This window comes from Rhipicephalus sanguineus, chromosome 10, assembly GCF_013339695.2.
Source record: "Rhipicephalus sanguineus isolate Rsan-2018 chromosome 10, BIME_Rsan_1.4, whole genome shotgun sequence".
In the NCBI taxonomy this organism is placed as follows: domain Eukaryota; kingdom Metazoa; phylum Arthropoda; class Arachnida; order Ixodida; family Ixodidae; genus Rhipicephalus; species Rhipicephalus sanguineus.
This window is the reverse complement of record NC_051185.1, coordinates 14,958,087-14,981,309: the sequence shown is the minus strand read 5'-3', so window position 1 is coordinate 14,981,309 and position 23,223 is coordinate 14,958,087. Positions and strand designations below refer to the sequence as shown.

Here is a 23,223-nt window from a genome sequence, read left to right as displayed (position 1 = left end):
GTTTGCATACTTCGCTGTTCCTGTTTATCTTTGTTATAAAACGGACATCACAGCCCCTTAAAGGAGTACTGACATGAATTTTAAAAATTTTCGGGTTGTTGCTCTTAATGAAAGCACGAGTGTCGAGAACCCTAAAAAGATTGTCGTGGTGCCTGGGGATGCATTGCATATATTTTCAATACCGCTTCTTTCAACCAGCAGTTTCGGTCGAACGTGGTTCATGATGAGTAAACTGTCGTCCAGTGCCTCCGACAGCGATTTCTGTGATTTAGGCTGCATGCAGAACCCAGATTTCGCAAACCAAGTGAGCTGACTTGAAACGTCATAGGGCTCTCCATGCGGTGAAGCTGCCTTGCAGATGCTGGGTGATGAAAACTTTAAAATCAAGCTTAAATATTTATACGTGTTTCCCGGATGCGGTGTGGGGCGAGCGTTAACACTACATGCCAAGGAAACCAAAAACGTCCGTTTTGCTGCACTTAAAAATCGTGTCAGTACTCCTTTAAAAGATTACGAGAGAGGGCGCTCCCTCGTCCACTCTGTGCAGTATCTATCTGCGTTTAATTCCTGAGAGTGTTACCAGCGCCACTCGTAGCTAAAGCGGCGAGTGTGAAACACTATTTTTGCCAGAAAGCGTTACGAGGCAGGACGAAGCCCTTGCTATGAAAGTGCGAAAGAAGAATAGTTCGAGAGACTCAGTTATTTGTTAGAAAACCAACAGCCAATTAAGCCCAATGAAACATTGGGGACATTATTTGTTGTTTTTTTTAACTGCGATGTAATAATTATAACCCATATTCAAAGGAATCCAAGTAGACGAAAAAACATTCTTTCCATCGGTGGGATCCGAACCCGCAACCTTATAATTACGGCGACGATTTGCGCTTGCTAACACTCCCAGGGATCAAGCTCACGTAAATACCCAACAAAGTGGACGAAGGAGCGCCCTCCATCGTAGCTTAATTGTTAGAGCATCAGACGCGTTATGCGAAAGTTGTGGGTTCGAAACCCACCGAAAGAAAGTGTACTTTATCGTGCCATTTAAGTCCTTTCAATTTAGGTCATATTCGTTACACTACATTTAAAACCATCAACAAATAGCGTACTGCCTATGCTTTCCTTGGCTTGATTGTTGGCTTTCTACGAGCCCCTAGAACAATCCTTCTTTCCTCTTAAAGAATGCGGATCGAAGAAGCTAGGGAGGAAATTTTCCTTTAAAATTAAATTCTTGGGTTTTACGCGCCAGAACCACGAAATGATTATGAAGCATGTTGAGTGTGGGACATTAGTTTTAGTTTTGACTACCTTGAGGGAAACATGTCATGGCATTTCGGCTGCAAGAGAACTGCAGGCCGGTCTAGGAAAGACCGTGCCGTTAAAGAGGTGGTGTCACCAAATTTTGAGGCGATAAAAAGCCTGCTGTAGGCTTTCTCTGTAAGCAAGGACGCTCAGCACGAAGTATTGCACGCAGCAAACGTTTAGAATATATTTTAATTCACTTCCAAAGTCTGTATAAATGCTCATTCTCGCGATCGAGACCCATCGCTAGCGCGACTGACACCGACGTCACTGTGTAGGAAGCGTAACGAAAGTTTTAGTGACGTAACACCACATTAGAGTGACGTGCAATGAGCGGTGACCTACAGCTCCGCTGCACCGGGCCAGTCGAGAGAGCATCAGGCCATCCGCTGCGAACTGCTCATTTTTTCTGAGCTTATTGCCGAAGTAGCCAATCTTGCTCGCGTTTTGCAAAGTGCTTCGCGTGAATAATTTTTCATTACAACACATAGCATAGAGGTAATCGTTGGCGACAATAAAATCGTTTTTATGATGTTTAAAATCATTTGAGTATTTTTCAGAACCGGCCTGAACACGAGCTTTTCTATTACTCTTCCAATGACGTCGATATTAGTGTTGTGAAGCTCAAGTGAAAAAAAAAAAACTGGGTCGGGAACAGACTTACAGTGAAAGAGCGTCAGCGATTACAATTACTTAAAAAAAAAAGCTAGCGGATTACGGAGAAAAAACTGAAAGCTAATCGATTACAAGGTGAGGTACTGGGCTATTTGGTTTTGCATAATTGTTAAACTGTGCTAAAGTTACAGGTACATATTTTTCGGGAGGATGCGCATAACAAAGGCATGATAAGCGCAAAGTTTCAACTCGATTTGTTGAAAAGGCATCAACTTATACGAACACGAGCAAACGAGTGCAAAAGGGAGTTCTTTAAATATTTTTTTTCTTATTTTTAAATACTTCTTGTTTTCGTCTTGTGTCCTTATTTTATTCCCTCGTGTGTTTGCGCTTTCTCTCTCTCTCTATATATATATATATATCTATATATATATATATACATCCCTGCCATTTGTACAAGACTGGGTATCGAGCAGTATTACGCGCCGTGCGTAATACGCAGCCTCAGCGCCACGTCCTATCACGACGAAACGAATTTTCACGCACGTCGCAAATGTTAGGGCACATTCGGAAAATTTTCACAGCAAATATTGGGATGTGTGGAACGAAAACGGAAAAGCGAAATTTGTGACCGGGACGGAATGTCCAACGAGACGGAATGTCCAACCGAGACTGAATGTCCAACGAGACTGTATGTCCAACGAGACGCAATGTCCAACCGAGACGGAATGTCCAACGAGACTGTATGTCCAACGAGACTGAATGTCCAACCGAGACGGAATGTCCAACGAGACGAAATGTCCAACGAGACTGAATGTCCACTATTGGACATTCAGTCTCGTTGTACATTCCGTCTCGTTGGACATTCAGGCCGCAAGCGCATTCGCGAGTGGACGAGGTGCTGCGTAGTAGTCAAACGTGCAAGCCACCCACCCCCCCTGCCCCATCCCCTTTCATGCGGAGCGAACGTTTGTTTCTACCGGCTGGGGACGTCACTCACGATGCTATCTCGTCCTGTACAGCTGTTGTTGATGCCATGTGTGTTTGTGCGATCGCGGCGGCGATCTCTCTCTCTCTCTCTCGCGTTGTCTCCCCCTCACCCCGCCCCTTTCGTGATTTCAACGCCGCGAAATGGACTGAATGAGAGCGGACAGCAAGGAGCTCCGCTATGGACAATTTTACTTGGTTCAGGTAGGCGCAGCCCCTGTCTTGGCAATAACAAATTCTTAGTTTTGTGCGAAGTGATGTCAACATGAACGCTGCTGAGATACCAAACCAAGAGGAGATACAACTTTTCTGCAAGAGATGGGGCGTCACCGCGGTGGTTATGGTGCTGGGCTGCTGAACGGAAAGGCGCGGGTTCGACCCCGGCTCCGGCGGTCGTGTTTCGATGCAGACCAAATGCTAGAGAGAGGCCCGTGTACTCTGCGATGTCAGTGCACTTTAAAGAGCACCAGATGGTCGACATTATTCGGAGCTTCTTGATATTCTTTATCGCCTCCCCCCTTCTCATGAGGCAAGTAAGACTTTCGCATTAAAAAGCAACAAGGCTATTACAGTGCACGTAAAATAACACATAAAAACTACATCATGAAACTGCAGTCAAGACTGACGCTACAAGATTGAGAGGAAAGAAAGGGGACGTGATCAAGGAATCGTTTCCCTTGTTAGACGCAACCTAATGGAACCAACAGATGTTAGTTTCATTAGATTGTGACTATACAATATGGAGTGTGTTTATCCGAGGCCTCGGCACAATACTAGCTCCGGCTAGTATGTTGGCTACGGGTGGCTAATGCCTGCTAATACCGCATATCCGCTGTTATAACACCACTATTGCCTCCACTGAATTTCAACCGAGTTGTCTGCCTTTTCTTTTTGTTTCCACATTTCTCCAAAATAAGTCGCCCTCACCGTTCGACAACAGGGCATCTGACGGCCACCGAATTGTCAAAAGCACAACAGACAGTTTCTGAATGGGACATCACCTGTGCCTTCAATCCCGACTATACGGCCTTTACCATCTCTATAGCTATGCTTCCCGCATACACAATACGGCGCGGCAGTGGACAGGCCGTTTCACGTAAGAGGAAGCCGCTGCTAATTGCGTGGCGTGCGTTTTGTGACAATACAGAGGAAGAGGGACCTCGCTCGCCGGACAATTGCGCGCATGCGCGTAAGCGGACCGTACTGTCACGCGAGCTGTAAGCCGTCGGCGGGAATACGACGCATTAAAAGACGAAAAAAAAAAAAACGCAGCCATCAGCGATATATCTCTGTATTTGCCGTAAGTACATCGTCAAGCACCACTGTTCAAACATGGCGGCTACATGGAGGATGTGCCGAGAAAGAAAGAAAGAAGAATTGTTATACAACAAACAGCACAGTGTGTTCAGCGTCGAAGCAATGTTAATGCACTTTTCTTTTCTTTTTCTTTTTCAAGTTTGTACCTACGGCTAGACGATTGTTGTACTAGAACTTCCCTTACGCAGCTGCGCCCAGAAAGTTCGTCCGCAATATCGGCTATTTGAAACTTTTTTTTTCTCTCGTTCTCCGGGAATCTCTGTCGTTTCATCAGTCACCGAGTCCACATCATGATCATCGTCAGCTGAGTAAAGCCCCACTGCAGTTCAAAGACCTTTCCAAATGCTGTTCGATTACACCTTTTCGGAACGACAGCGAAAAAAAAAAACAACACCACAACTTTGGTCTCAGCAGTTAAGCTCCATGGCTCCTGACATTTACGAAAATATGTGTTCCGTAAGCTCGGAGATACACTAAAGTGAACGTTCCAACAATTTATACGTATGTCCGTGCACTTGTGCGTATATACCTATATCCACATGAAGAATTCAAGAATTTCGGGGGGGGGGGGGTCCAACCCTTAACCCCCCGTACTCCCCCTTGTCTACGTGAATGGTGCGTTTACTTTTACTTGTACTCGTGTAGCTTGTCCGCGCGTGCGCACTGCTTGCTTGTCAATGCGTTGTTATACGTTTAGTCAATTGTTTGTTCGAAAGAAGGCAGCGTACCGTTAGCACTTATTCGCCTCCGATGAACCGTGCCTAACAAACAGCGGTCTTCGTGAAAAAAGGATAAGAAAGCAAAGAAACGAACCGGCGACCTTGCGTGGTAGCCAGGGTGTCACACTATCTACCGTTTCCGCGCTTTTGTTCAAGCGCGCACGCCTCGTCCTCATACGCTCCAACTGACCACTTCTTCAGTTACTTCCCCGTCCTCGAGACAACAGCAGCGAGCGTGTGCCGTCTATCAGCTTCTCGCCTCGCTGGCGCTGCGGAGTTTGTTCATTTCATTCAACCTCTTTCATTTTACTTCTTAGCGACGTCCCGTCGTTAGCTCCGGCAAGGAGTCCCTTCTCACTCCGCATCATTTATGGTGCTGCTGGCGGGGGTCGACGCGAGAAAGGATGCCTGATTGGTTCGTCCTTGATAAACGCCGAGTCGTATTTTCCCGCCCATCTCGCGCGACGGGAATAACAGGCACTTATACACAAACACACACACACACACACACACACACACACACACACACACACACACACACACACACACACACACACACACACACACACACACACACACACACACACACACACACACACACACACACACACACACACACACACACACACACACACACACACACACATATATATATATATATATATATACGCATACGTTTTGTCACCATGCACTTCCGTGCAGTGCGGCGAAGGCTACAGACGACTTGCACTGACGTCATCGAAGCCGCCAACACGCCACGGTGGTCATGTGGTTACGGAGCTCGGCTGCTGACCCGAAGGTCGCTGTATCGAATACCGGCCGCGGTGGTCGCATTTCTACGGAGGCGAAATGCCCGTGTACCTATAGATTTCGGCGCACGTGAAGGAACCTCAGGTGGTCGAAATTTTCGGAGGCCATCACTACGGCGTCTCTCATAATCATATCGTGGTTTTGGGACGTAAAACCCGAACAATTGTCGACGAAGCCGCAATCTTGTACCAGAGTGGTGGGAAGCTGCAGGTTCGTGGGGTAGCGTGAATGTTATCGGTATATCGCACCCGAACTCGGCGCGTTACTCGGATACAGTGTCCAATAACGTGCTATCCGCCTGCTCATCAGCAGGTTAATCGTATAGCAGCGAACACCCTGTGTTGCTCATAGGTAAAGCAGTACAAGCGTAACAAGACACAAATAAGACACAGAGCAGAGTGCTGTGTCTTCTGTCTGAGGCGGCACTCTGTCCTGTGTCTTCTCTGTGCCTTGTTAAATTTGAGCTGTTATACCTATAAGCTATGCATCACCACCTAGCCTGCCAGCAAATGTTACACGGCGTTGACAACCATGGAAATACGATTCTGCCTGAACTTTTATTTTTCTGGTTGGCCTGACACAATCGACAGGCTTCGACGTACTGCACGAAATTGGCGAGGTGACGTGCGTATCTCCTTTCGCAGCCAACCCGGGAACGCGATTAAATAGACGGAAGGGAGCTTGGGAGTGGTTGTCGCATTGATGAAGTGGCGCTTTAAACGAAGTGGCCTCGCCAAATGCAACTATGCTGCGCAGCTCCGACGCAGAAAAATAACGCGTACGAGTGAGGCACGGAGGCGCTGTTGGCTGCCTCGTGGCTTAAGAAGTTTTGTTGTAGGCGTTAAGCCCGCCCCTTGGGAGACGAACCCGTGACACTGTGATCTTGCGAAAGGCAGAGCGCTACTGACTATTACGCATCACCGCGGGCAAGACCAAAGAAGTGGAGCTCATGGAGGCCAAACCCCCATATGCGCCAAAACCCACGCGACGAAACGGGCCGTTCGCGCTACGTGTTGCCGTCCCTTTCCCCTAAGTAGGGTAGCAAACCGGACGCGCATCTGGTTGACCGCCCTCCCTTTCTTTCTTCCTCGTCCTCCTTGTTCGAAATCGCTCGATCTATCGGTTTTGGAATTGTAGGACCTGTCGCTCATGAGTTGTGTTTTGACTTTCAAGGCGAAAGCCTTAGAAGCCTCATCAAACGCGAAAATTGGCCTCCATCGAAAATGCGCGCACCGCGATCGGGATTCGATCCCGCGACTTTCGGGTCAGCAGTGGAGCACCATAAGAAGTAGACCACCTCGGCGCGTGTACGTGCGAATGGAAGAAAACGCTACCAGTGTCGAGCGGCGACCAAGAGGGAAGCCCCGTTCACGAACGACGAAGAATAAGGAAAATGTGCTTTCAAAAAAAGTGTGTGCGCATTTCCTCGCTCTCCTGTCTCTGAATCATAAGCTGCCAAATGCGTACGCAGCTTTCCTTGGCCCGTTTTCCGCATGGGTGGCGCGCTTGCAGCTATAGCGCTCGTGTTCGTTCATTGTGTAAGGTCGTGGATCTCTAAATTAATTCCCTGCAGATGCAAGGTCAAAGTCTCTCTCATTACAAGAACACTTTTGTAAAGTGCACCGCCTTTTACTGACATTTTAAAAGAAACCTTTTGTTTTTAGTGCATTGTAGAACAAAGGCGGCACTTCGCTTATAATGACAATATCATTGAGCGCAATAAAGGACGGGACAAAGGAAGCGAATTAAGCTTACAGTACCAGCGCTCACCAGCTATTAAATAAGTTTTTTTTTATTATAGCGGCAACTGTAAAACACTACACCCTGCTCCTGCGTAGTAGTTGTTCGTTGTGTGCGTGTGTGTGTGTGTGTGTGTGTGTGTGTGTGTGTGTGTGTGTGTGTGTGTGTGTGTGTGTGTGTGTGTGTGTGTGTGTGTTGTCCGCCGCGGTGGAGCAGTGGTTATGGTGCTCGACTGCTGACCCGAAGGTCACGGGTTCGATCCCGGCCGCGGCGGTCGCATTTCGATGGAGGCGAAATGCCAGAAGCCCGTGTACTGTGCGATGTTACGGTGTACTGTGAACGTTAAAAAACCCCAAGCGGTCGAAATTTCCGGATCCCTCCACAACGGCATCTCTCATAATCATACCGTGGTTTTGGGACGTAGAACCCTAGATATTTTTTTGTGTGTGTTTGTGCGTGTGTGTGTGGGGTGGGGGGGGGTGTTATGTTTCTCGCTCTAATGAAAATTTTCTATTTGATGGTCAGCGCTCGTGCTGTAAGCTTCGCTTTGTGTCTTGTCCTTACTTTAAAAAGCTCAGTAATGTTATCGCTATGCACCATGCACCTATAGGGCCACAAAAAGTCATTTTTGAACATCGGTTAGTTTTATCTTGTACGTCCCTTCTATGCTCGTACTTTGCTTATGCGTAGTATTATAGCGTTGCTTGTCGGATAGATTTGACTGAGACGCCGATGCGAACATCCTCATGCAGTTTTGTAGCGCAGGCAACTGAACGCGTGTCGACTTCTGAATGTCGACACGTCTCGGGACCCCTCTGTCTGCTGCGATCTGCCTGCCCAATGAGTCTGCGTCACTTCGTTTCGATTTAAGAGTCTGTTTTGGTTTCTCCGTGAAGAATAAAGGGCGGGGGGGTTGAATATGTGAACACTCAGTGCACGCGCTTTTTAAGCTATCAATTCTACACGTTGCGCGTTACGAAATGGATAGCCCGGCAAGCACGCGTCATTTGATCGATCATATTTTCTTGAACTTCTGCGACCTGCGTGCGTATGGTGTCTTTTCGCCGCTTCCATTCGTGTGCATGACAGACAGCCCACACACACTTATAACTAGAGTCACGTGTAGTATGCGGCTCCCCAAGGGAGCCAGAGTTGCGCAGGTGGCCGCCATCGCAGATGGCCGCCACACACACACACACATATATATATATATATATATATATATATATATATATATATATATATATATATATATATATATATATATATATATATGGAAACTTGAACATTATACGCTTTGAAGCTGCAGCTTCAAAGCGTACGTATCATCAATTTTTTAGTTTCCCTGCGGAACCACGGCCATGTACTCCATGGCCACCCGCGTATTTGGGTTGGTTTAGTGGTTTGCAGTTGCCTGGGAAACAGCGCCAAAAACAGGGCATAAGAAGGGAGAGACAAACCGCAGCGCTGTGTTTTGTCCCCTCCTCGGCAACTCCATCTGGTGAAAATTAACCCAGTGTTCCTCACGTCGGCGTGACTAACAGTCGTACGGTGGTTTTCCGCACGTAAAACCCCAGAGTAAAGAAACAACACTTGAGGTGTCGAAGGCCGTATACAAGCTTCCGTGCAAGGAGCGGTACATATACGCGTGTGACGCATTCAAATGAGCTGCATAGCTCCGCTGTCCCACTCCACTTAATCTCATCGCGCGGCAAGCTAGACATGCTGCTCGCTGCAAAGGTAACCCGTTATACAGCTCATTCGTGTTGTCGCTTCTGCATCCTGTATTACACGCGTGAGCAAGCGGTGTCTAGCTGCGGCCAAAGTCGTCAGCGATTCCTTCGTCTTCTGTCGCAGGCGGCGCAGTCGCGAAGTTTTTCTTTCTTGCAGCGAAGCTGTCTTAATCTACCCTGTGCCGTCGTCGTTATTATTATTATTATTATTATTATTATTATTATTATTATTATTATTATTATTATTATTATTATTAGTACTAGTAGTAGTAGTAGTAGTAGTAGTAGTAGTAGTGGTAGTAGTAATAGTAATAGCAGTAGGCGTCGCAGGTCACCTGACCAGAGGGGGGGGGGGAACTCAGTACAGAAATTCAACGAGATGATGATGATGATGATAATGATGATGATATGATGCAAGTGATCTCACAGCCCAAACACATGGACTAACGCGCTTACACCTTCGCTATCTGGAACTAGCTGCATTTTTTTTTCTTTTAACCATTTGCGTTGTGCAGTGCATGCTCTAATTTTGGCTGGTCGGTGTATCCGCGGACCTGGCCGGGCCAAACTGGAGGATATAATAATAATTATTGTGGGGGTTTTACGTCCCACGACCGCGATATGAACTTGGGGGTCACCGTACAGTGGAGGGCTTCGTAAATTTCGACCACATGAGGTTCCTTAACATGCACCTAAATCTAAGTACACGGTCCTCTAGCATTTCACCTCCATCGAAATGCGGCCGCCGCAGCCGGGATTCGCTCCCGAGACCTTCGGGTGGGGGCCGAACTGAGAGAGCCACTCTCTGCACTCGAGTGAGGAGATCGCACCGTGCTGACCACCGGGGTGGCGTAGCGGCTCTTCGACGTTGCGCTGTCAACGGGACACTAACGTTAAATCAGTCCGGGCTGGTAAACTACTCTTTCAGAACTCTACTGTCATCAATTTCGCCGCCACAGAGTAATTATTAGAAGAGGATATGGTCGAAAATTCATTCTAAGCGAAGCTTTGAAAACGCACGTATTTCGGTGGCGGCGTGGTACGCGAAAACCCCGACGCTGGCGATTGGGTAGGGGGGATCAATACATCGACTGAGCAGAACAATAATATGAGTTGTGCCTTCGAGTCATCTTAGGCGAAATCATATAAGGAACCCCGTGATATTTCTCTCTCTTTTTAATGCTATTCGGCTAGAGGTGGGATGAATTCGGCCTTGAGATGTCTGCGCGCACTGCCTCTCCAGTCATAGTTCACTCTTTCCGTGCGTTGCTTCGGAAGGCGATAAACATTACGGAAATTGTACCGTAAGAGCTGACGCACCCCCCCCCCCTTTTTTTTTTCTTGTTACTGACCAGACTCTCTGCTCAGCGCTCGCCGTGCCAACAGGCCCATGTCGGCACATGACCAGCAACGAGAATAGGACCACCGCGCGACTAGAACTGGGCGGTCGTCCATCTGTCAGCATGGGCTGCTGCTGCTTCTTTTCGCTGCCAAGCTGCGTTATTGCCCTTAGTTACGTGCAACAAGGCGTTTATGGAGTGTGGCAGTTTCAGTCGCGGCGTCCAACATTCGTTTTTCCCCGACGTTGTGTGGAGGTGTGTACAGATTTTAATATAAGGGGAAACATTTGTTGTAAGCGGTATTCGTTATATGAGGTTGATTCACGTTAACGCATCGCCCAAGGGAAAAGATACAGGTATGCCTCGTTTTTTTTTTCGAATGTCAAAAGTCGTCGCACTGAGTATGTGATACTGCTGTGGAATCTTACAACTGAGAATACAATACATCGTATTGGGCGATACGGTCACATGCAAATCCCTGGCGTAGCCAAGAAGGGTGGGGTCATGTGGGCGTGTTCAAACTCCCCCGAAACTTTTCAATTTCGCATATATATATATATATATATACACACACACGCACACAAAAACACTCACGAACATATACACAAAGGGTGGTTTGCGCTGATATGCGCTCTTAATCGTATAAACTTTACTGTGTTGCTTCGTTGCTCCCACAGGAGTGGGAAAAACCCACTATGCGTTAATTGATGTCGTTTCCCACGCATCTGCAATAGCATGTAGTACTCACGGATTGAAACAGGACCATTTTAGGGCTAAGTAACGCAAACTCTTTCGTTTCCACCGTCTTGAGTTCGGGTCACATCGGCGTAATTTCGACTCGAACGCGTAGATCAGACCCAATATTACTTTCAGAGATCAGATTCGTCGCGACATGACATGGTTATCGAAGAATTGCGCATACCAGTGGTTATAATAATAAAAAAATTACTTCACGTTTGAATCCGTGAGTACTGTACGCAAAGCATGGTCGTAACGGCTTCACTATACAGCGAATGTGAGCGTGCCTGTTCCTGAGGTGTTCCGCAAACCGCGCCTGCGTGAAGGTGTGGCTTCTGAAAATGACAACTTGAGCTTGTCTGAGATAACATCATCATTTGCAGAAATAAATATGAACTATATACACTATCGGTCGTTTAGACAGCCAGCCGGGAGGTTGGACGGTAGATCAAGAAGTACAGACGATTTTACGTGACACGTGGGCGCCGCCATCTTGGGCTGTTGCACGAATGTTTTTTTTTCTTTTTTTGTATATCGTGACGTCAATTAATCAGGTCACGAAACGTCGAATGCACCAACTGTTTCCATGCGTATGCGTCTACCGTAGCACTGTTCGTTCGGTTAAAGATACAAAATGGCAAGCCTACAGTTCAAAATGGCGGCACCGAAACCCATCCGTGAAGTAATCTATAGAGACAATAGGGCATTGAGACATCTTGAAAGCCCATCTTTTGTTGTAAAGTCTATTTTGCTGTGTTTTTTTTTTAAATCTGGAATGCTAACTGTCCATACTATGACATACAAACACAACACATTTCTTACCAAAACTGCACTACCGTCAAGTAAGGACTACGGTATACAACCGGCATGCATTGCGGCAGCGGTGGCTTAGTGAAGCTCGTCGCGACATCGGTCTACGCGTTCGGACGGCATCTCCTGCTGCACTCAATTAAGAGGTTATAAAGGGTGCCGCATGCGATCCACCGGCAAAAAAAAAAAAAGAGGCTTAGCTGCAACACAGAGCACACTTTCGATCGTGGCTGCTTTGGTATGGGCGTCGCGTTGTTGCCTCTGGACACACGGAGGCCGAGAGTGCGACCCGTGTGGATTGCGTGCGGAGTCGCGGCTTCGGGATGCGCGCTCATCCGAAGCAGCGGCGAGATTGCGGGCCGCAAACCCAAATAGCAAGTCTCGCACCAGAATGACAAGAGCAAAATGGTGGTCGGCCGGGCACGTCTCGGCAGAAGCACCGGAAATGGAACACCCATAAGAAAGAGAGCCAGAGGGAGAGGAGGTGGTATCTGAATTCGTCATGCCTGGACGGAGGTCGCTATCTCGCCTACATATATGAAGCGCTAAGATATTGCCGCGCCCTCTGGCATACAGATCCTTTACACATGTGCACCTGGCCTTGTGCCGGTTACGGTGTCTGATTGATATGACAGCTGGATTGATTCGTTATGTTGCCCTCTGTATATCTACGATACTGTTACCACGGATGGTACCTGAATTCGTCATGCTTTCGGGGAGGTCGCTATCTCGGCGTCATATATGAAGCGTGACGGCGTTAGAAGATTGCTGCGCCCTCTGGCATACAGATGCTTAAGCCACCTCGCCTTGTGCCGGTCATGGTGCCTGATTGATACGACAGCTATTTGATTTGTTTTGTTGCCTTCGGGTATCTACGATACTGTTACCATATCTGACACTGCTACAAGCTCGATTCGTCAGGCCTTCTGTTTTGAGACACGCCGTTTCAAAACTGTGACACAAATCAGTCATGCTTTCGAGGACTTCAGAGCTCCCGCTCCACGGTGACCAATCGGGTCGTGGCCCGCAGTTACGTCACTGGTTATGATTATTAGCGGACATAACTTCCGGCATCACTCAGAAGCGGACGCTTGCGAGTTGCAGAGGGTGACTGAACGTCGCTTGTCCCTTAGTATTTAGAAGTGTGCTTGGCGTGGCTGGTTTCACGATATCGTCTTCATCCGCACGCGCGCTTCTGGGCTTGCGGCATCGTCAGTAGCAGTGGTCTTCGTGGTGCATGTGCCCGAACTCTTCTGGAAACTCCCGAGTTGCGTGTACAGCGTGGTGATCCAGCGACCGTCGCCTGGGATAGAGTCGGCAAGGGCTTTCACGCACAAATGCCTTCGCTGCACAAAGGACCACGCTTTCTGCTGGAGTTGAAGTCGGTTATTGCACGTTGGTCTGGGGTTGGCACTCTGAGGCAACGATGACTTTCGACTAACGTTTCGACTTCGTTGTTACGGTACTGCAGGTTGGTCAGACGTTTCCGTATGTCTCGTGCTTATCAACATTAATGCCGTTTGTATGAGATGCGAAGTACAGCGCGCCGATCCAAACTGTTGACGTGATCGCTAACGATGGCCGGCTAATCGCTGCAGTTATCTGACCAATCAACGACTTGTAGGCAGCGAAGAATGAACGTCGGGTGTTCGAGGTTAACTCTAATCCTTTAACGGTCATTGATTGATTGATTGATTGATTGATTGATTGATTGATTGATTGATTGATTGATTGATTGATTGATTGATTGATTGATGTGGTTATACGTCCCGAAGCAGCACAAGATGTCAGCAGAGACGCTACTGCAGGCTTGCTCCTTAATCTACCCGGAATTTGTTATCGCGCTGATGCACTAGCGTTTTTGCAATCTGTCCCGCTGTGCGGTGATTGCGTACACAACTCGAACTTACGACCTCGTGCTTCTGCAATAGATTGCCGTAGCCAATGGGTAGCCGCCGGCTGGTCTGACATACTGCGAGTTGCTACAGAACGAATGACATGTCTTTAAATAATGATCACGCGGTGTATGTATATTTCCATATTCAGAAGCGTTTCTACGACCGTCGTGGCGTTTTTTTCCTAATTTTGTTTTGTTTTAGCCGCAGTGCAATGCTAGAAAAACACGAATGAAGTTGTCGCCGTGAAACATATTGATCCATAACATACAGTGCAGAACAGCATTTCCGTGAATATTGCGGTCATATGCTGATTATTACAACTGAAAACAAAGGTCAAAGTATCCCGTTTAAGTTTCGCGCCAGAATCTCGTAGCGCATGCGCAGTAGTGTGACGCATTGGACATTATACAGTTTTATTTGGGTCGTTGTGATTGAGTAAAAAGTGCTTAAAACTTGCATGCTTTCGGTCTTATAGAATACAATGTGTTCTGTGTTCAACGATAAAAAAGAAAGCGAGTTGAGCTCGGTAACACCACGTCAAAATCTATGAAATTCAAAAGGCGATGACGCCACCCGTCTCTTTTTACGGTCTTTTCTATGATATTGCAGTTAGTCATATCTGCTGAGTTGCTGTGATACATCGTTTTGTCCCTTATCATATGGTTAGACTATCCATGTAATTAGCCCTTATCACCGTAATAGTGAGTGTCCATACCCACGGCTTGACGACAGCGCCCTCTGGACAAGATTACACATATCTTGAGTTCATTCATCGTTTCGCTTGTCACATGCGGTGGAACTTAGAAGCGATAGCGGAAGCCAGAACTACGTCATAAACGTCATCCTTTGGACACCACTAATGCAGCTAGTCCCTGTAGCAGCTCTGCCTGTGACATTGTCCCACAAGCAACCCCCCCCCCCTGGAACACGAGCTGATACTTGGGACAATCACACATTGTATCAATGAAACTCTACGATTCAGACGTCGGCTGAGCACGCCTTTGAAATCTCGATCTGACGACGCGTTCCAGACAGAACTCTCCCCCCCCCCCTTCAACGATCCGTATACGCTGCAGTCGATATATGCAGCCGTATGCATTATTAATAACGGCCGCTTTAGGCAAGTGACCGGATGTTTTGCGTCGCGTCGCATTGCTAGCTAAAAACGCGGGAGGTCGCTTAACGATTTTCCAATTGATTCAGCCGGACTTCAGAGACCCACGAGACGACTCGCAATGACATTTCTGCGAGAAGCTTCTAGAAGGTGGCTGTATCTTGAGTGCGGCTTCACTTCGGCACTGCGCAGAGTCCGGGATGAGAAGCAGTGCGTGGATATGCCTAAAGCCTCGTCTTTGCGACTGCAATAAGGTATATCGTTTTAAGTTAACGTATATGGCGTACGAAATGCAATTGTGCTTGCGCACAGAAGCTTACTGATTTGATGCGTTTAGAACAGCGGTCTCAAACTCGCCTCAGCCAGCGGGCCGCATGTCACTAATGCAGTCCCGCAAGGTCCGGGGAAGTGGAGAAGTTTGGTACGGAAGGGGGGTGGAGTAGGGGCTTGAACAATGTTATCTGACGTTGCCATTTGAAAGGAGGCATTTCTCATATCTAATATATGGGTCATTTCTGGAGGGGATTCGAAGTGAGGATTCGAGAAACATCGATGCCGATCACCAGAATGACTGAATTCTGGACGCCGATACTCGTATATATATATATAGTTTTCGTTCCGCGGTTATGTTGGTTATGTTTCGACACATGGTGAGCGCGTGGGATGCCACACGAAAAGTGTGCTTGAGACCGTTCGTGTCTGCGTAGCTAATGAACGTACTTACTAAGAAAATAAGATGTGCTGCGAAGACAGTCATGTGCGGGCCGCTAGCGAAAGGCCCGCGGGCCGCGTGTTTGACACACCTGGTTTAGAAAGAGCAACTGCTGGCCATAGGTCGGCGAACTCACTCATGAGCCGACTCACTCAGACTCAGATGAAGCCTTTAGTCTGAGCCTGAGTGAGTCCGGGTGAGTAATATTTTGGTGAGTTGGAGTCCGAGTGGTCCGGTTGAAGAAAATTTTAGTGAGTCTTGAGTACGAGTGAGTCCAGTTGAACAAAATATTGGTGAGCCTGAGTCCGAGTGAGCCCTATAAGTACAAAATATATTTCTTGAGTGAGTCCGAGTAAGCTCCACCTTTTGTTGCCGACTTATGATCCTATCTACTCATCTTCAGCATTACTATCTGTCTTATAACGGCTTACGTTTATACTCAGGTCTATTCACACATATCTCAGCACACTAGCATTCATGCGCCACCTCAATATTTATTGATCAGAGGCGTGAGTCAGGGGAAGGGGTGCCATGACCCCCCCCCCCCCACAAACTCTTTCATGGGAAGTTCTTGATAAAAATATCTCGTGTGAGTCGTGTATTTCGTAAAAAATGTCCTTACTGGATCGATACATGATATATGATATATAGCTCGTATATGAAGGTACAAGATCAAAAGGCGTATCGTAGAGCACTGATTATGTGAGATAATGGCGTTAAAGAGCACTGACATCGTCAAAAAGCAAATTTTACGCCAACGGACTTATGAGTCGCCTCATTCAGGCTCACTCAGACTCCGATGAAGCTGTGAGTCTGAGTCTGAGTGAGTCCGGCTAAGAAAAATGTTGGTGAGTCTGAGTCCGAGTGACCCCTCAGGGCAAAATATACTTCTTGAATGAGTCTGAGTGAGCTTCAATTGTTTTGCCGACCTATGCTGCTGGCTGACAAATTTTGCTGGTAAGCAGCGCGCCGTGCTCTTGCCGAGTACTAATACAATATGGTTTACCGTTGATACCGCAAACGTCGGCACATGGGCAATTTTTCAACTGCACGTCAATCACAGACAAAAAGGAAAAGCTTATCACCGATGACGCAGTTGCAATAGTCGAATATGCCTCGTGTATATACCGATGAGAGCCCTCAAAGTCACGTGGTAAAAACCTAAAGTTCCGGATTCATCCACCAAACTTGCACTTAGCCTGGAATTAACGAAGGTTTAAACACAATTGCAGATTGCTGGGTGCCACTAGAGCCTGCGGAGAGTCTCCTAAACTGTGTTTCTGTAAAGGTTTGAGCATGCGTAAATTTATGCAGGCTTTAGTGAGCTTCGAGGGTTCGGATGTTGCCAGAGATTGCATTTGTTCATCCTTGCAGGTCCTTAGAGGTCCACCGACGCTACTCTTGGCGCATGCGTACTTTGCATGCAAATCTGCAGTTTATTACTTTTACAGCAAGTAGCAGAGGTTTTCTAGACTAAGACCAACTACCTCTGGAGGGCAAGGACAGTGCTCTTTCATACAGTAAACATTTCATTCATTCATTCATTCATTCATTCATTCATTCATTCATTCATTCATTCATTCATTCATTCCAAAAGTGCAGATAGTTGGGCTGGTTGGTTGTACCTACTTCAAGGAATAGCGCAAAAAACGTCAGAACCGCCTTCTGTATGTCCTATCGTTTTCTTTTTTTCGCTGTTCCCTGAAGTATGTTCATTCATTCATTTCCTTAAACATCTCTTAACAACACTGCATCCACTGTTCTGCGCAGTTTTCCGGTCCGGTCGCGATGCTTCGCTACTTTCATCGAGCGCTGGTCACCTGCATGGTGTTCCTGTGCTTGTCTCTTCTCGGAATCGTGTTCGTCACCACCAGGTACGTATTTGGCACCGAACGATCACGCAGCATTTGTTGTTAGTTGCAACCACACGTACGCTATTAATAAGTTAACAGAGGAGTGGCGCTACGCCTTTTGTTTATTATTGCGATAGCAATTATATGGACAGTCTCGACGGGTTTTTGCAGTTGCCGTTGCCGTCGCCGTTACCGTCGCCGTCATGTCCTTCCGGTATGAAGTGCAAATTGATAAAATGCCTCCCCCCCCCCCGCGCATTGTATGTTCTACTGCGGGTAAAAGTGCGCGAGCAGGGGCGACGAATGCCTCCGAAGCAGAGTTCAAACGAGTCGGACCATTTCCGTCGCTCGGAGGGTACATGCGATAACATCACCCCGCTCGGGAGGCCTGCCGTCGAAGCAGAAAGGAAACGCCCCGCCCGTCTTTAACGAGCCTTAAAAGACGCGAGGGGGAGGGGGAGTGTCGCGCCAGCAGCAGCTTTGAACTTTGAATCTAAGCGCGCGGTCGCGATCGCTGGCGAGCGCGCTATCTCGAAAGCCATCACAGCGGCCGGCTCGTATACCCTTCTACGCGCTGCGCTCTCTACGCGAAGTGACTCTGCGGAGAGCATCGCTCCCTGGTGCGGCCGTACTCTCTTAAACCAGCGTTTTGTAGTTAAGCGAGATCGGTAAAAAAGTTAGCGGCCAGCCTCACTTTGTGTAACACTAAAATTTTTTGCTATCGCATTCACTGCTTCGCCCTTGCGGTGAAACTGACTGTTTTTATAGCAACAGAGACAAAGAAGCAGGGGGAACGTGTATTTTCGACGACGTTCGAATATACACGTTTCCAAAAGACTTGCAAATTAGTGCGACTGACATAGAGAGGTTATTCTTAGGTCGTAAACGACTATAGTATATTGTAGGAAACTCCATGATTTCGGGTAGGCGGCGGGGACCATTCATTTGTCTTTTCACGAACCGTAGCTCTCCTACACCTCTCACCGCGCGCTTTATATTTGCAGATCGCGTTTGCAGATGTACGCACCTGAGGCGCTGCTCGCCGCTAACGCCTCCGAGTCGTGCGTGCCGCGCAAGAACATCGTCTTCCTGAAGACCCACAAGTGCGCCAGCTCGACGGTGATGAACATCTTCCTGCGGTATGGCACCGAGCACGGACTGAACTTCGTGCTGCCCAAGTCTCGCTTCACGCACTACATCGGCCACCCGGAGTTTTTCAGCCGCCGACTGGTGGCCGACATCAGCCCGTACAACATGACGTACAACATCCTCACGCACCACACGCGCTACAACGACCAGGAGGTGCACGCCCTCATGCCGCCGGACAGCCTCTACGTCACCATCATGCGAAGGTAACTTTAGAGGGCTTGCACAAGAATTGACAGTTGGCTATAGTTTTTAATATCGTTCTTGAAAACAGCACAAATGACGACACGGACAAGAGGAAGTTGAAGGACCATAGCAACTCTTTATGCGGCTGTTCACGTGGCAGTGCCTGGAATTTTTATGCTTGGTCTTTTTAGGATTCAGAATGTGCGAATTGCTCACATCGGTGACAGGTGGTCAGTATATAAGTGTGCTTGCAGTATCAAATCAGCGCTGTGGTGCGTACTTCAACCTCCTCTTGTATGTGTCGTAATTTGCACGGTTTTCGATATACTCAATCATAGAAAGCTTTATCGCGCATTCCGGTTTACGCAAATGAGCTTGCTGAATATTGGTCTTCTTAAAAGGCCCCTAAACCACCTCCGATAGTTTTCATTCGGTCGCCCGAGGTCTCACTTACCGGTCGATCCCCGGAACCTCCCAAGTTACCGAACTTACAAAAAGAAGTGAGGATATGCTCGCATGTCATGAAATCGTAGCACACTACAGGCTGAATCGGCAAGTATACCCAGGTGCGGACAGATCGCTCGGTAAGAAGGACGAGGTTATGTGGCGAAAGTTGGAGACAGGGGTTTTTACAAACCCCGTACTTTACAGCAAGTGGCACCCAGTTTTCCGGTCCCAGTGCAAATTTTGTGATGAGGCAGCGAATTTGGTTCACATGGTGTGGACATGTCCGAGTCAGAACGATGGTTCCCACACTCTAGAATCCTGGGAGGCCCTGCTCCGCAGCCCAGACCCCAACGTCCAGCGGGACATCATCAGTCAAGCCCTTGCTGCTGCCGTGTCTCAAGGGATTCCGGCCGACGGCTAGGGGCGACGATCAATGCCTGACGTGTTTGACTGATTTTTAAAATAGTTTTCTCTATCTCTCTCACTTAACATTCCAAGTATAAGCGCGCATCGAGTTCAGAGTGCCGTGATGATGAACAGTGCTAAGCGAGGCATCGCTACGTGGCACGGACGCGAGAAAAAAAAAGCGTGCTTCTTTCCGGGTCTTTCGGTATCCCCAGCGTTGTGGTGACGTCGCCAGGAGAATCTGGTCATGTCGGCAGCAGAAAAAAAGAACATGTTTGTCTGCCTACGGGTACGCTTTCCCTGCTTATCCTCCTGCGAGGAACACTCTGCGAGGAGGAGAGACGAGCCAACGAACGTAGCGAAGGAAAGAGCGAAACGAGCGAGGGCCGCATTTCGATCATCAAACACGTGTAACTCCGCTATTGCGGAACCATTTCGAGAATTCTCGCGGCTACGTGTTCCTTGTAGACTCGATCGTGCACAACTGCGACACCACAAGAAAATTTCGACCCCTGGGTGGTTTCGAGGCATGTTAACTCCCGTAGCGGTATCTTGTGACGCTTCGCCTAACGATAATTTTTATATACTCGTTCTTGTGTGTGTGTTTGACAAGTGCCCTTGCTGAAAAAAAATTCTAAATGGCTACATGCTCCCGATTACACCGCTGCCGAAAATATACACCGACTGCGAAGTAGAAAGACTTCATTACTGAATCTACCGACAATCCCTACCAACTATGTCCACTTTATGTCATTCCAAATTAGCTATGTATTTGTCTGGTTGAGTTTCGAGCCGTCAGGCGGCGCCATCACTCCGGCCGCTCACGTTTGCGCCATCGGTGATCCGCAACAGCCGCAAAGTTTGCGGACACACTCTACGAGCAAACTCTCCGTAAAGTTCGCGGACAGACTTTCTGGACAGACTCTACGTATAGTTTACGGGCAAACTCTCTGAACAGACTCTCCTTAAACTGTGGGGACACACCGTCCTTGAAATGTCCGGACAAAATCTCCGTAAAGACTGCGGACAAACACTCTGGCAAAGATTGGCGACGAACACTCCGGGCAAACTCTACGGACAAATTTCCCGTAAAGTTTGCGAGCGACCACTCAAGGCAAACTCTACGGACAAACTCTCCGTAAAGTTTGCGAACGAACACTTGGAGCAAACGCTTTCGTAAAGTTTGTGGACAAACGCTCTAGGCAAACTCTCCGGACAAACCGGAAAGGGTAAGTGTGAGCGGCTGCAGGATGGTGGTGCCACACAGTGACAGTGTTCAACCAACAACGCAGCCATTATTACTTCAGAGCTGTGAGAGGAACACTTGGTCGATTTGTGGCGTTCATCTGCGAGCAGGAAAAAAACCACATGACCTTCTCCGATGAAGCGGGGACGCTATGTCACGTCATCGGCTGACGTCGTCGATTTCGGAGGCTTTGTAGAAGTGAAGTCTCGTTTCGGCGCGTCAGTCGAGCCTAGGCGCTGTGTTGGCGCAGTTATGGTGGCTAGACCCTAGCGCAGTAGTGCGTTGCAAACAGAAAGAAAAGCAGCACGTCCGGCACGCCCACGCCAAGCTTCGGATGCCCGAATTTCCCCAACAAAGTAAACAGGGCCGTAGCCAGAAATTTTTTTCGGGGGGGGGGGGGGGTTAACCATACTTTATGTATGCTCGTGCGTGCTTTTTTAGTGTGCGTGCCTATATACGCAAGCAAAACTGAAAAATTTCGGGGGGGGGGTTGAACCCCCCCCCAACCCCCCCCAACCCCTCCCCCCCTTGGCTACACCCCTGAAAGTAAAGGCTCCTGATTTTTTTTTGCTACGTGACCATAAGTGCCAGCGTAGTCGATGTGCATGGGTATGCCCACGATGTAGACGCAACCATTCCATTTACACAAACATGTTTATGCAGCTCGTAACGCTGGGCTCAAAGCCAGAAAATGCAGCATAGGCAGCTACTCGCTGACTGCTTCGCATGAAACCGGTTCCTACAATGCGTGGGGTTTTTGCAATAACGAAGTGTTTCATTGCTGGTGTAAATTTTCAGCAGTGGCGTCATCTTATATTTGCGTAACACTACAGCCCACCAATCGTTCAACCCCGCAGGCCAGACTCCCTCTTCGAGTCCCTGTACTCGTACTGCAATCTCGGCAGGACATTCAAGAGGAACCTGACGATGTTCGCGCGGGACCGCAACTTGACGGGCTACCTGTCCCGACACCGCGTGATCGAGAAACGCATCGGGCTGAACCAGATGTCTTTCGACCTGGGCTTCAAAGGGCCCTTTGACTCCGAGCAGGCGGTCGCCAAGTTCGTGAAGAAGATCGCATCGGTATTCCACTTGGTCATGCTCGCCGACAGGTTGGACGAGTCCCTAATCCTCCTCAAGCACCTGCTCTGCTGGAACATCACGGACGTGGCGGCGCTGAAGGTCAACGCGAGGTATGTGTCCATGATTGGTTGGATAGTTTTCGTTTTGTGTACTATGTGTGAGCAGAATGGTTGCGCTGCTGATAAAAACAAGCAGGACAGGGTGAAACGAGACATGCGCACACGCTTATTTCACTTTGTCGACCCTTTATGATAATCCAGAGAAATAGAACATTGCTCGGGCGGAACGACATAGATAGATGGGCGGATCGACAGATGGCCTTCTTTTCCGCCATAGTGCGACCCTTCGACTGACAATAGGAATTTGTGCTCAAACGCTTCTCTTGTGTCCGTGGTTTTCGTGCCTACTTTTTTCTGCGGTGAATTCTTTTGATTTTTTTTTTCCTTCGCGAACCGTCCCCCACTTTACCTCGCGGACTTTCGTAGAATTGATCTGCCACGTCGGTTAAAGGGGTACTGACACCAATTTTCGAATCTGAGCTTATTGCGTCAAAGAAATCTCCTGTAAACAGAGACAGCTCTGAGCAAGTGCTAAGCTCACAAAATGCTGATATTTCAATTCGATATTAGTCAATTTTCTCATGGCGCACTTACATCGGCACAATCGTGACGTTAAGGTACACTGTCAATTCTGGTGACTTTACGCACCAGTATGACTAGTTGTGATGGCGTCAGATACCAAAATGGCCGCTTGTGCGTCACCAACGCAGCCGCGCCGCGGAACGGCCGTGGAAACATCACGATATCTTGCGCGAGCACGTGACGAGAAGCTCATACCGTGTCGTGGCGTGCAGTAGGAGCCGAAACTAGCTTTTAGGAACATGTTGCAATTAAATTTTGAGAGTGCACTCACGCTTACCAGTACATTTTCTATAGGCTCTCGAGGACTTGGTCTTTCATTTGATGAAAAAAAAAAACAGCTAAAAATTTTCGTTTCAGTACCTCTTTAAAGGTCACCTGGCCCGC

At 48.1% G+C, this 23,223-nt stretch overlaps 1 protein-coding gene across 3 annotated transcripts in view; it reads left to right on the top strand.

Moving 5' to 3' along the window:
- LOC119407095 (galactosylceramide sulfotransferase) overlaps nt 1–23,223 on the top strand; it is a 96,212-nt gene that overhangs the window by 68,208 nt on the left and 4,781 nt on the right. For all 3 annotated transcript variants that reach the window (XM_037673931.2, XM_037673932.2, XM_037673930.2), the window contains exons 2-4: nt 17,603–17,706; nt 18,690–19,037; nt 21,973–22,308. In XM_037673931.2, coding sequence (XP_037529859.1) covers nt 17,621–17,706; nt 18,690–19,037; nt 21,973–22,308 — 770 coding nt within the window. In that variant the 5' untranslated portion in view covers nt 17,603–17,620. The remainder of the gene's footprint in view (nt 1–17,602; nt 17,707–18,689; nt 19,038–21,972; nt 22,309–23,223) is intronic.